Here is an 11,991-nt window from a genome sequence, read left to right on the forward strand (position 1 = left end):
AGGCTCCAGCCACACAGGAGCTAAGGTCTGCACTTCCCTCACCCCACCATTACAGCAGGGAGGGCACACGGAAATTTGCAACCCCCCCCCCCCATCTAATGATTCCCAAACCACAAGTAAAACATGTGTCTATGACAGCACACACGGCACACCTTCCCCAGCAGAGAGCCCCACGCTTTGAAGGTGGAACATTCCCAACCACCTCGACTCCATGAGCCTCCTTTCCTGAGGGACTAAAAGTGCACTTCTCCCACGCCTTAACAGGGAACATACAGCTCAGATCTGAGCATAGTTTTGGAACATGTTTGAATGGCCATCAGTGCTCTAAGGAGCAAGTGTTAAATCTGTGGGATACACCCAACCTAGTTCCAGACTTTGCACGTTACTATATTCAATTTGTCGCACTTACGCTTGTGTTGACTTCAGAACAAAATGGGGCCCATCATTATTTATCCACAAGTAAACTCGCATATGTTTAAAATGCAACACTTGGACATTGAGGGGGAGCATACAGTAGCTTGATGTTCCCTAGAAAGCACCTATCCATGATAATCCAATATTTCCAGAGAGAAAGCTACTACCCACCCTTCTGAAAACTGATTAATAAGAATCCCCAGAGCCTTCTGGTCTCATCACTCAGCATCATATTCACATTAAAACATTTTGCAGGTCAAATTTCAAATCAGGACTTCAAGCAGTATTTTTGTATAGTCTCTTACACAACACAATACACATTCTCACTTGGATCACTCAATTCCCAACCTATCCCATGGTTTATAGAGAACTTACTACATGTAAAACCAAGCAGCGCCAATGTACAGTTCTTGAATGACCTGGACACTTCCCCACCTCAAATGCACTCAAACTGCTGAGAGAAGGCCACAGTAAAACATTTACAGATTTTTAATATAGGAAAGAGTTACACACTCACTTCACATTTAGACACAGTTGTACAAATGTGCCCGTTTTCTCTGCTGCGTTAATGGGGTGGGGTTTGTGGGGAGGCAGGTAAGATTACTTGCAAGGAAAGGATCCTGCATCCCAATTTCATGTCAGAATGAAAGTGCATTTGTCCAAAAAAGGGGCTTTAAAAATCAAATTGCTAACTGGAAATGACAATGTGCACTGTGATATTCTAGCACCGAAACTGCTGTTCGTTATCTTTTCCTCGGTCCAGTTCAAAAACAAAAACATCAGGGACTTCTTTAAAAAGTAGAATTAAGTATTCATGAAAAATGCAGGTTACAGTGCTAGAAAGAAAAGTCCTCGAGTCACCCACAGAACAGAGACAGTGGAAAGTGTACACTTCTTTCACACAACAGTCCCCACCAACATGCATCAAGCCAGACCTGGAAGGGCATTTTGTATGGCTAAGGAGATCAAATCTACATTGCCCATTTACATGTGACCTCTCTGCTCATATTGCCAATTGGGGGCTAATTAGCATCAGCTGTGATGGTTTCTGGGTCATGTGGACACAGCTCCAAAATGAGATCACCACGCTGGTGGCTTATGGGAAATCAAACAGCCATCAGAAGTAACCACTTTCAGTCACTGCCAAGCTAGACGTGAACATACAGTTAAGATGAAAGACTCCATATCCCAATCTGAATGCCAGCCTGGTCCCATGAGATGAAGACAATGAAGCAGGTTTGAATCTGAATTCAGTTGCACCCCTTATATGAACTAGGCTATGCCTCATGAAGACACACAGAGATCTGCAAGTGTGCTGATGGCACTCTCACAAATTCAGCACGGTATAAGGCCCAGTTCCTCTGAAAATACTGTGACCACAGAATTTAGGCCGGGGTACTGAAGAACACATGGGGCTCGGAGTATCTGAAGGGGAGTGCTGTCTGCTGGAGCCATTCCCTCTAGGAAGCTTCTTGCTAGTTGGAGAGTGCCTTCTTTATCCGTTCACACACTTCTCTAGGTCCCAAGGAAACCATCATCTCAGCAACGCTTGGTCCGTGCTGAAAACACACACAAAAGACATTGCACAAGTGAAAGCCAGCACTCTGTTGTTCTACTCACATTCCCACACTGCGCTCATCACAACGCTATCAGAAGTTGGAGTTTTTTATGTTTCTCCCTTGGTAACATCCAGTGGGTACAAGTCTGTATCACTCTATACTGGAGATGACTGAATGATGAGTTGTCAGTCACCTGCGATTAAAATATCCTGAAATTTAATATAAGACTCTGGTTCTGTCGTCTGGGAAGAAAAGTCCCCAACATCAGGCCAACTTCTCTGCTGGGGTAGCGCCATCAAACTCAGAGGATTTATGCCACGAGAGAACTCGCCCTGGTTTTTAACAATCATTTTGGACCAATGGAGGAATTTATTGTTGGTTACATTATGAACCATGACACACAAGAACCAAAAGCTGACAATGCCCCTTACAAACAAGCCAGCTGCCTTTCCAACCACAGGTTTGCAACTCTAGGGGGATGGCTTGGTACCTCTTGCCTTTCTTAGCATCCCTCTCTGCCAAGGAGCTTTTTTCACATTAGCACAATGTGGTTGGAAAGGCAGCTGGCTTGTTTGTAAGGGGCATTGTCAGCTTTTGGGTTCTTGTGTGTGTCATGGTTCATAATGTAACCAACAATAAATTCCTCCATTGGTCCAAAATGATTGTTAAAAACCAGGGCGAGTTCTCTCATGGCATAGGCTTTTCGGTGCTAAATCTTGTGACCAGAGAGCAGGTTATCATCACTGGATGGGAAGGTCTCAACTTCAAATGGCTTTTACCTGCTGTCCACTGAGGGCCAACCGGAGGAGTTTCATCATGCTGCTGTACTTGGTCCCTCTTATCTGCTCCTGTAGGCCTCTCAGGTCTTCATTTAACCCTTCTGTAGTCAGAGCAGCAGTCTGCCCTTCCATCAGCCTTTGGGAGAGAAGATGCCCTCTCAGTCTAGTGACACATGGAAGTGAGGCATTCCTGTTGACAGTAGGAGCTGCCCCAAATGACCCTTTTGCATACAAGCAAACTATTGCTTTTAGGAGACTAAGCACTAACTCAGCAGCACCAGAAAAACAGTTAGCTCCGATAGGCAAGGGATTATAAAATGATGCCAGAGATCTGAAAAACTTACCCTATGACCAGCTTTCCTATCTCATCTACTTCTGCTGAAATGGTTTGCAGCTGCTCTCGGGACACTGAGGGCCTGACCCATAAGTAAGAATATTCAGGCGCCACCAAGTTCTTCAGACGGCTTATGTGACCCTGCGGGATGGAAAGAAGGGCTGTCAAGGCAGCTGAGGGAGAGAAAAGATTACGTCTATTTCCAACTCGATGTCAGGGTGGCAAAGGGGTCATTCACCACTGCTCTGCACTCTCACCAGTTCAGAGGGCAGAATGCTGACACTTGGCTTGTGTAGCATTTTACACCCACTTTCCACTGGCGTAAATGACAATGTAAGTGCTGGGCAACAATGAGTCAGGGTAAGAGGCCAGCGGTAGAGCAAGCAGGCTGAGTCAGAGCAGGACTCTACAAATGGCTCCCCCCACATTCACTCGCTGATTCACTGAGGGCAGAAGCAGGAAGTCACATGAGTAATTTTGTATTTGCTGCCATAGTGAAACCACATTTTCAAGAGCCACGGTATTTCCTGCCTTACTAGAGCAAGATGTGCAGTGACCCCTAAACCCGCAGTGATCTCAAGGGGCTGGAGTGTAGGAAACCAGGTGGCCTTGCTCATGTAGCATTAGGCAGGGCCATCATCTCCTCTTCTCCCACCTCAGCCCTTGCTTTGCCACCTCCTTTTAGATCAGGGCTCTGAATTAAGGAACCCCTTTGATTTAACCACAAAGTACCACACTGACATCGTTGGACACATGCTCTCGCCATTTAGCCCCAGAACAGGCAGAAGGTAGGCAAGCTTCTCCAACTGCCCAGCCAACAAGCCCTGGAGATAACCAACCTCCTGGGGCAAGAGAAGGCCCATTCAGTCCTTGGTCTCTCTGTTGAGACCACCATCTGTGATGGTGGGTTTGGTGATACAAATGGCTGCTCACTACCCAGCAAGGTCATTCTGCATAGACACTCAGGTCTGCAAAGATGGTGGAGATGCTTGGAGTGTCATACCTGCAACCTGGACTGACTCCACAGCTCCATATTTTGGCATTAAGCAGGGATGCAGGTGCCTGGAACTGGCAGGATAGGACCTCTCACTGTTTGCGAGACCTTGGAGCTTTAGAGCTCAAGTTCTAGAATTGTCCAGAACCCAGCTGGGTTACCTGTAGAGCTTCTGCCCTCCCCACTCTCTACTCCTCTCCCAAAGGGCACTACAGCTTTAATGCTTGTCATACTTTTCTCAGTAGGAGGACTCGCTCCACATAATCCTTCTCTAGAACCTCTCTGTCCACAAGCCGATTGCCATAGACCTGCTCCACCTGCATCTGCAGCTCCATCACCAGCTTTCGTCGTAGCCTCTCATCTCCAATCTGCTGGCTCAGGTGAATCCTGCACAGAAAACAGAACCATCCCAATGACTATAGACCTCTTTGGCTTAGACTCAGACTAATGAACATCATTATACAATGTTTACAAAATAAACCCATAGAATCATTTAGAAAAATCCACATTACAGTGAGTGTAAATATTCCATAGTCCTCAATACACGGTTCTGGGAGAAGGTGGGGCACTTCACAGAGGTACATCATTAATAATGATGATTTTTAAAAGGTAATTTCTCACCCAGACTTAAGTCCTTATATTCTCCTTGCAACATGGCCCATCTAGCTAGGCTTTCTACCATGACCACCCCCATAGTATCCAAGCTCCTGGCACATGAATGCTAGTGTGATTAGGTGGTTGGGTCAATTCCCCCCATTTGGTATCTATTCGCAAAATGGTGGATTTCAGGGCCTTGCTCCATCAGCTGAAAGAGGAAGGGAGCAATTGCGCTGAACCTTCCATTGGGTGCAATGGGCAGGACGCGTATATGGAGCTGCTGGAAAACTATTTGCTTTTCAGTAGATGGAGGGGCGCTCAAGGGAGAGCGGAACCCCAACAGTGGAGAATACAGAGAAGAGGTCATGAATGGAATAGCAGGCCAGGGGACCAGGTGGACTGAGTCATCAGGTGAAGCTAAGTACACGGAGGGCAATTTTTAGAGTTGGTTGGAGACGAATAAGGTGCTACACCCAATTGTCATACCTGTTGAAATCTGGGAGTTTGTCAAGATCCAGCAGGGCTGAGTGGGTGGTAATTCTGCCCACGTCAAACTCCAAGATCAGCTCCTCCAGCGTCCTGCCCATCTGATTCCCTGCAAAATAACCCAACAATGGCATCATGCATTCACTCCCATGGAGAGCTAGTATCACTGCTGTTCATCGTAGCCAAGGAAACAGTGACACTGGAGGGTCCCTCCACACCTGCTCAGTGCCAACACAGAGCAGGGGACCTTCTTAAGAGAAAGGCAGAGCCCCCATGGCAAGACTTTGCACAATACCAGTCTCGTCCTGAGAGCAGACTCCGCCAACTTTTCTACCAAGTCTCAGCTATAGGCAGTGCCCAGGGAATTCCTGCTGTTTTAAACGGGTGACATTGAATGAAGCATTCGAGTAGAAGTGCCATTACCTAACTAATAATTTCCCCTGTATCTCTAACACCTGCCCATGCAGCAGTCGGCCCAGCAGCGCCAGTGCAGGGTACCCAGGCCATGTCACAGCAGCACTGAATTGTTACAAAGGCTGGGGGGAAAACACTGATTCAGAGCATTACTGCGAAGCTTCATAGAACAATACTGCATCTCCTATGCACCAGACAGCCTGGAGAGGCCCTATGGCTGATTGGAACCAGGGACTTGTCCCTCTGGCTTTTTGCCATTCTGATTCAGTTCTTAAAGAGAAATCATCTTCACGTTGATCAACCCATCAGCAAAAGTGCTCAGAGGGAGAAAGTTTCACCCCCTGGGAAGGGGTTAATTCGCAGCGGGGTTCCTGAGCCACACACAGGAAGTGCTGTCTTGCTGAAACATGAGACTGTTTGAGACTCCTGCAAAACGAGAGTCCGAAGGGGAGTGACTGGCCCAGCTTCCCATGGACTTTCAGGTTAAACAGGCAGGGGAAAATCTTTAATGTAGTGTTTTAAATACTAACCGTACAGCAGAAGTGTCCTTAACAGTCCCCAGAGGAGCTGCTCCTCCCCTGACACCCCACCTCCAGCTCTTTTCCTTTTACAGTGAAGCTGGTGCTGAACAGACAGTCTTGGGGACTGAAATCCTCTAGCGTGGGTGGAGGGGCCACCTCCCAGATGGGGGGAGCGGAGGGAGAGGGTTAATTTCCATAATCCATTCCCTCTCTGCTGAGATTGTCACTGGGTGGCCGTTAAGATCTGGGCCTCTGCCCACTAGGAACTGGACTCAATTTTAATCAGCTCCCCAGAGGTATCCTGACCCTCTTCACTCTTGTGGGGACTTTAGAGGAGCTGGCAGCATTTTGGTTGTAGAGAACCTTTCTGAGAGCTTCCTTTTTGACCCCCTCCAAAGAGAGCTCAGACAGTGCTAAAACATTAATACACCAAATCTTTCCACAAGCAGCAAACGTGTCAAGTAGCCAGACCTAGGGCAGCTCCCAGTGTGTCAGGCCTGTCCCCAGTACCTGCAAATCCAGAGCCGCAGTTGGTGACGATGTCCAGTAGAGCTTCTGGCAAGCAGCCATCTTGAACAAAATGTTCTAGAAAAATGTCTCCCTGCCTTTTGGACAGTTTACTGCCATCTTTGTTCAAGAGCAACGGAAGGTGGCCAAACCAAGGAGGGTCCCAGCCAAAGGCTCTGTAGATAAGAAGGTGCTTGGATGTTGAAGTAAGCCACTCAGTTCCACGCAGAACGTGGCTAATTCCCATGTGATGGTCATCCACCACATTTGCCAGGTGGTAGGTGGGGAAGCCATCCCCTTTTAAGATCACCGGGTCACCTTCCACGGTAGCTACTTCATGCTTGCTCCATCCATAGACCAGATCATGAAAGGGCTCCACACCTTCCTTCAGCTGGAAGCGGACCACGTAGTCAGAGCCCTGCGCCAACTTCTCAGCCACTCGCTCTGAGCTCAAGTGTCGGCACCTGTTGTCGTACCTTTTGGGACAGGAGAGCAACGGTCTTGGGTCAGTACCACTGGCAAAAGGTCAGCTTTTTCTATTCTAGTCTGGATCCTGAGTTCCAATCTCAGCTCCGGCAACAATTCACTCAGGGCTGAGTCAAGTCACCTCACCTCTATGCCTCAGCCCCTCGTTCTGTGAGGTGGTGATAACGTTTATCTACTTACACGCCTCACTGGGAGGGTGAGGGATTGAGAAGCTTGGTCAGTTAATGTGTGTAATGCTCTTTAGAGACAGTGTGTGCTATATAAATGTTAAACATGGTCATTTAGGCTAGAGACTGGGACTTTCTCTTCAACAACAAGATACATTTGGAGCTAAAGTCAAAGTGACAAGTAAGAGCTCTAATTATTCTGAGCTGTTAATGCCTTCAGTGCCCCTGTAGTTGGGCAGCTGGTGTCTCAGATTCCAATGCCAGAGACGTCTTCACTGGTTTTGCATGCACGCACTCCACAGGAAGCCCCCTACCGTGGTGTCTGCCGATTCCGTAGCGCATCCTTCTTCAGCAGTTCCAGGCGCTGAGGAGTGCAAAAGCAGCGGTAGGCAGCGCCATTCTCCAGAAGAACCTCGCTGGCTTTCTTATACAGCTCAAGTCTGTGAGACTGCTGGTAGGGCCCGACCGGGCCTCCCCTGTGAGGGCTTTCATCAGGTGGGATACCTGGAATGCCAGAGTTATGGGATTTAACAAGCTCTCAATCCAAGGTAAAGTTTGATGACAGAGCATTCAACAGGGATCAGAAGGCAAGAGTTTTACTTTGGAGTGTGTCCACAGAGCACACTGCTCACACGCAGCATGGGACTCTACCTGGTGAACTATAGTGGAATCTTCCATGGCCATCAATAGTGTTAGCATTTATAGCAGGGGTGGCCAAACTCTGGCTCGCAAGCCACATGCGGCTCTTTTACAGTTAAAGTGCGGATCATGGAGTCCCACCCCATTCTCCACCTACTAGACTTGGGCGAGGAGAGAGCTCGGGACCTCTGTCTTGCAGGAAGATGGTGGAGTAGGGGCTTCTGCCCAGTGGGGAGGGGGGCCTTGGGGAATCCAGTCCTGCAAGGCACACCTGCTGGGGCTCAGGGCTTCAGCAGGAGCAGGGCTGAAGCCCTGAGCCCCAGTAGGTGCCTCCCGCAGGGAAGAATCCCCAAGCCTGGGCAGACCTACTCTTGAACTTCTGAAGATTGTCAGATTCGGCTCGGAGGGTCAGTAAGTTTGGCCACCCCTGGTTTATAGTCTCTTTCAGGTTTCCAGCCACTGGCAGGTGAGACCATCACAAACTGGCAAATACTTGAGCAGGTCTAATACATTTCAAGTAGCCGAGTGTGGCGGTATGTAAGTATGGGCACACGCACACACCTTCCTCTGGTAAGTTACACTATCTTCACAGAAATACAGCTGAGATTTTAGAACCCATTATTTTCTCTACTGTAAAGTTATTTGATTACCAGAGTACTTGGAATTCTATCTTTAAATATAAACATGGTAAACAGAATTTACAGTAACACCATCTTCTCAAACGCTCACCCTCAATGTAGTATCTTTAAAACTCATCCAAGCACAAAAAAAGGCAAAGGATGCAGCCCGGGGACTGGTGTGTACACAGATGAACGGCCACCTCTGAATCTTATCAGACATGTCACAGAACCCTTTTTTGCAAATTACACACACACAATTTTTTAACTCATGCTAAGTTCTCTTAGTTCCAACTCCTGGCCTTTTCGCCAACCTCCCACACACCTCTTTGGGAGGGTTGCATCTCTTTCCAGCTAAACATGCATGGGTCCTTCTGCACAGGATAACCAAAGGACATTCACCTAATCATTAGCTAAAGTCTTACTACAATAGGACCCTTCTGGTTCCTAGCCCTTTACGATAACCACTAGATCAATATATTGAATAGCAAGGGACAGTGCTGACAGGATTTTGAATTTTAGTGAGGTTCTTTTTAATAGTAAAACTCTTCATGGTGTAGATTGTTTCAGTAGTTAAGAAGTGAAGTGTATAGACTTGGAAGTTACCTGCCCAATCCAGCATATCCTCTATTCCTTCTGCAGCCCCAGTCACCACGCGACTTTGATCCGTGTCTTCCAGTCTCAAGATAAAAGCCCCTTGGTGTTTTCTGGCAAAAATGTAATTGTACAAAGCAGTACGAAGGCCGCCCAAGTGCAGAAAGCCTGGGTTATCAGAGCGAAAGCAGAGCAAGTCAGGCCAAATTAAATACAATCGACAAAGAGGTTTTTCAACAGGAGCTGTAAACTATTGTTTATGATGGCATTTAACACATTATTGCACCTGAACAGCACAGTGAAACAACAAATGGCTATGCAGGCCATTAAAGCTCTGTCTACACTAGGAAACTGAAGCACTGATGACTGGTTTTCAGAAATGGCTTCCCTGAGCTGGTGCTAAATATGGTTTAAATGACAGTGTCCACTGAAGAAAGCCATTCTCAGAACTCTTTCAGAAGGCATAACTAGCTTCTGTCTTCCACTCTGAAACACTGAAGAGTTTTGTGTGGTCTGCACTAGCACTTACACAAGTTCCAGTACTGGTTCAGAGGATCTCGTATTGAAAATTATCAGCAGCTGTTCAATTTCCTACTACAGACATGTCTTCAAAGAGTAAATATGCAACCTGAGGGTCAAAAGCAATGGCATACTAAAGGCAGGGTGGGCTGTGTGATCACAAGAGTCTGCACATATTGCCAACTCTGCCCAAACATTTGCCAGTTTGTAATGATCCCATCCTCTAGGAGCTGAGGCCATTAATCGGTGCTTCTAGTTAAAGAGGAAGGAAATTGCCCTCTATCTTATTTATTTGGGAGACTTGTACCGCTGGAGCAGAACACCGCAAGATCTGCTCCTGGCTCGGCATACAACATACCCATAAATAACAGGAGTACTTGTGGCACCTTAGAGACTAACAAATTTATTAGAGCATAAGCTTTCGTGGGCTACAACCCACTTCTTCGGATGCATCCGAAGAAGTGGGTTGTAGCCCACGAAAGCTTATGCTCTAATAAATTTGTTAGTCTCTAAGGTGCCACAAGTACTCCTGTTATTTTTGCTGATACAGACTAACACGGCTGCTACTCTGAAACATACCCATATGCAGTTTAACTGATCCCTAATGCAACTAATTGCAAAGTGTGATAAGACAGATCTATTAAGGGACAATGTCAGTTTGGTGTAAAACATACATTTTTTTTTAAAGGTATTTAAATGTTTTGGGAGCCTTCACAGACGAAAGGATGTAAATGTCAGGTATCACAGAAGTGTTTTCATGAATGTTCAGTTTCAGTTCAGAGGGTTTCCCCTGCAACCCACATTAAACAAACCCTTGTAGCAAGCTACAAAAGAGAACCTGAAAACAAAAGGGACTAAAAATAGACCAGTATATTTTCACTGGGAGAGAGTGCTAGTACTGAGCATGCAGAACTAGCCATCTTAGGCTCTGTTACTACAAACCACTCGGCACTGACACACTGAAGTCCATGGGGCTCTGTACAGGCTGAGGGGCTCATACAGATAGAACAGTTTGTCAGATTGTGTCCTTAATTATTTTTAAGGCATCTATTCCTGTGACACAGAAGTGGCAGCTGGTAGTTGGAGTTCCATTCTCAGATCTGCCACAGGCACAGGCCTTGTTTAGATACAAAACTTGTATCAGTTTAATTTTTTTAAATATATCTATTTACTTAAACCACTGCAAATCTCTGTGTGGATACTCTTAAATCAGTTTGCTATTGCTTATATGTATTATAACTTAAATTGAGAAGGAATCAGCTTAAAACTATATTGACACAACCCAGATTTAAGAGTCCATAGAGCCATTTGCATGGGTTTAACTAAATCGATTTAAGACATTTATTCTAGCTCAACTGATGCAACTTCAGTATGTATACAAAGCCTTTGTGTGTGACCCTGGGCCTTTAAACTCAGGAGAAGAGTGATATAATAGAGCTCTCTCTCACAGGGGCACTGTGAAGCTTATCTAATTGTTTGTGAAGTACTTTGAAAACTTTTAAATTAGATTAGTGATTTATACCTGCCTCTGGAGATTTCCATTACTTGCATCTGAAGAAGTGAGGTTCTTACCCACGAAAGCTTATGCTCCCAATACTCCTGTTAGTCTTAAAGGTGCCACAGGACCCTCTGTTGCTTTTTAAATTAGAGTTTCTCCAAAAGTGCAAATGCCAAAAGCAGGTGGGTTGGGAAAAGAGCAGAAAATATTATTGATGGGGGAAGGGTTATTAAACAGCAACTTTTAATTTTTTTAAATTATTTCTGGCTCTGTACTAGATAAGTGATTTTTATAGTTTAAGTTAATATTTAGATTCCAAAGGAGTTTCACCATTCTATTTACATCCCCACTCCTGAATCACAACAAATGAGGCTCATTTTTAACTCACATCAAGTTTATCCTCTCGAATATTAGCTACATTTCGGTAGTTTTGGTTTAGTTGTCAGGCACTTTTTGAAAGTCTCAATGGGTGTTTCAAGAGACATTTACAATTCTCAATCAAATTACCACCACCACCACCCCGAGTGTCCCCCTTCCAGTAGGGCAGAAACCCCCCACCCCCCGGCCAATAATGTGCCATCCCAGTAGGGGCAACTTCAGATGTAGGCAAGGACAAGAAACTCTAACCCCAACTGCTACCGCCGCCCTGTGCTGGGACTGGGGTCCTTTACCTGTGGGGCTGGGCGCGAACCGCACCCTCACCCCAGCTCCGCAGGGCACATCCCCCGCCTGAGACGACACCCCAGCGCCCCGCGGGAACAGCCAGCGAGGAGCAACCCGCAGGAGGGGCCCAACCCCCCGCAGCGCAGGCGCCATAGGAGAGCCCGTTCCGGCACAGCCAGCATGGAGCTCAGCACACACGTGGG

At 46.6% G+C, this 11,991-nt stretch overlaps 1 protein-coding gene across 1 annotated transcript; it reads right to left on the bottom strand.

Moving 5' to 3' along the window:
* Window positions 1-896: 896 nt before the first annotated feature.
* EARS2 (glutamyl-tRNA synthetase 2, mitochondrial) lies at window positions 897-11,941 on the bottom strand. The gene is made up of 9 exons (XM_065412305.1): window positions 11,797-11,941; window positions 9,121-9,276; window positions 7,573-7,762; window positions 6,609-7,081; window positions 5,164-5,272; window positions 4,314-4,467; window positions 3,097-3,227; window positions 2,753-2,888; window positions 897-1,973 (listed from the first exon to the last, which is right to left on the bottom strand). The coding sequence occupies exons 1-9, from the start codon at window positions 11,939-11,941 to the stop codon at window positions 1,890-1,892; spliced, it is 1,578 nt and encodes a 525-aa protein (XP_065268377.1). The 3' UTR covers window positions 897-1,889.
* Between the last annotated feature and the right edge of the window lie 50 nt (window positions 11,942-11,991).

Source organism: Emys orbicularis, chromosome 10, assembly GCF_028017835.1.
Source record: "Emys orbicularis isolate rEmyOrb1 chromosome 10, rEmyOrb1.hap1, whole genome shotgun sequence".
Taxonomy (NCBI): Eukaryota; Metazoa; Chordata; order Testudines; family Emydidae; genus Emys; species Emys orbicularis.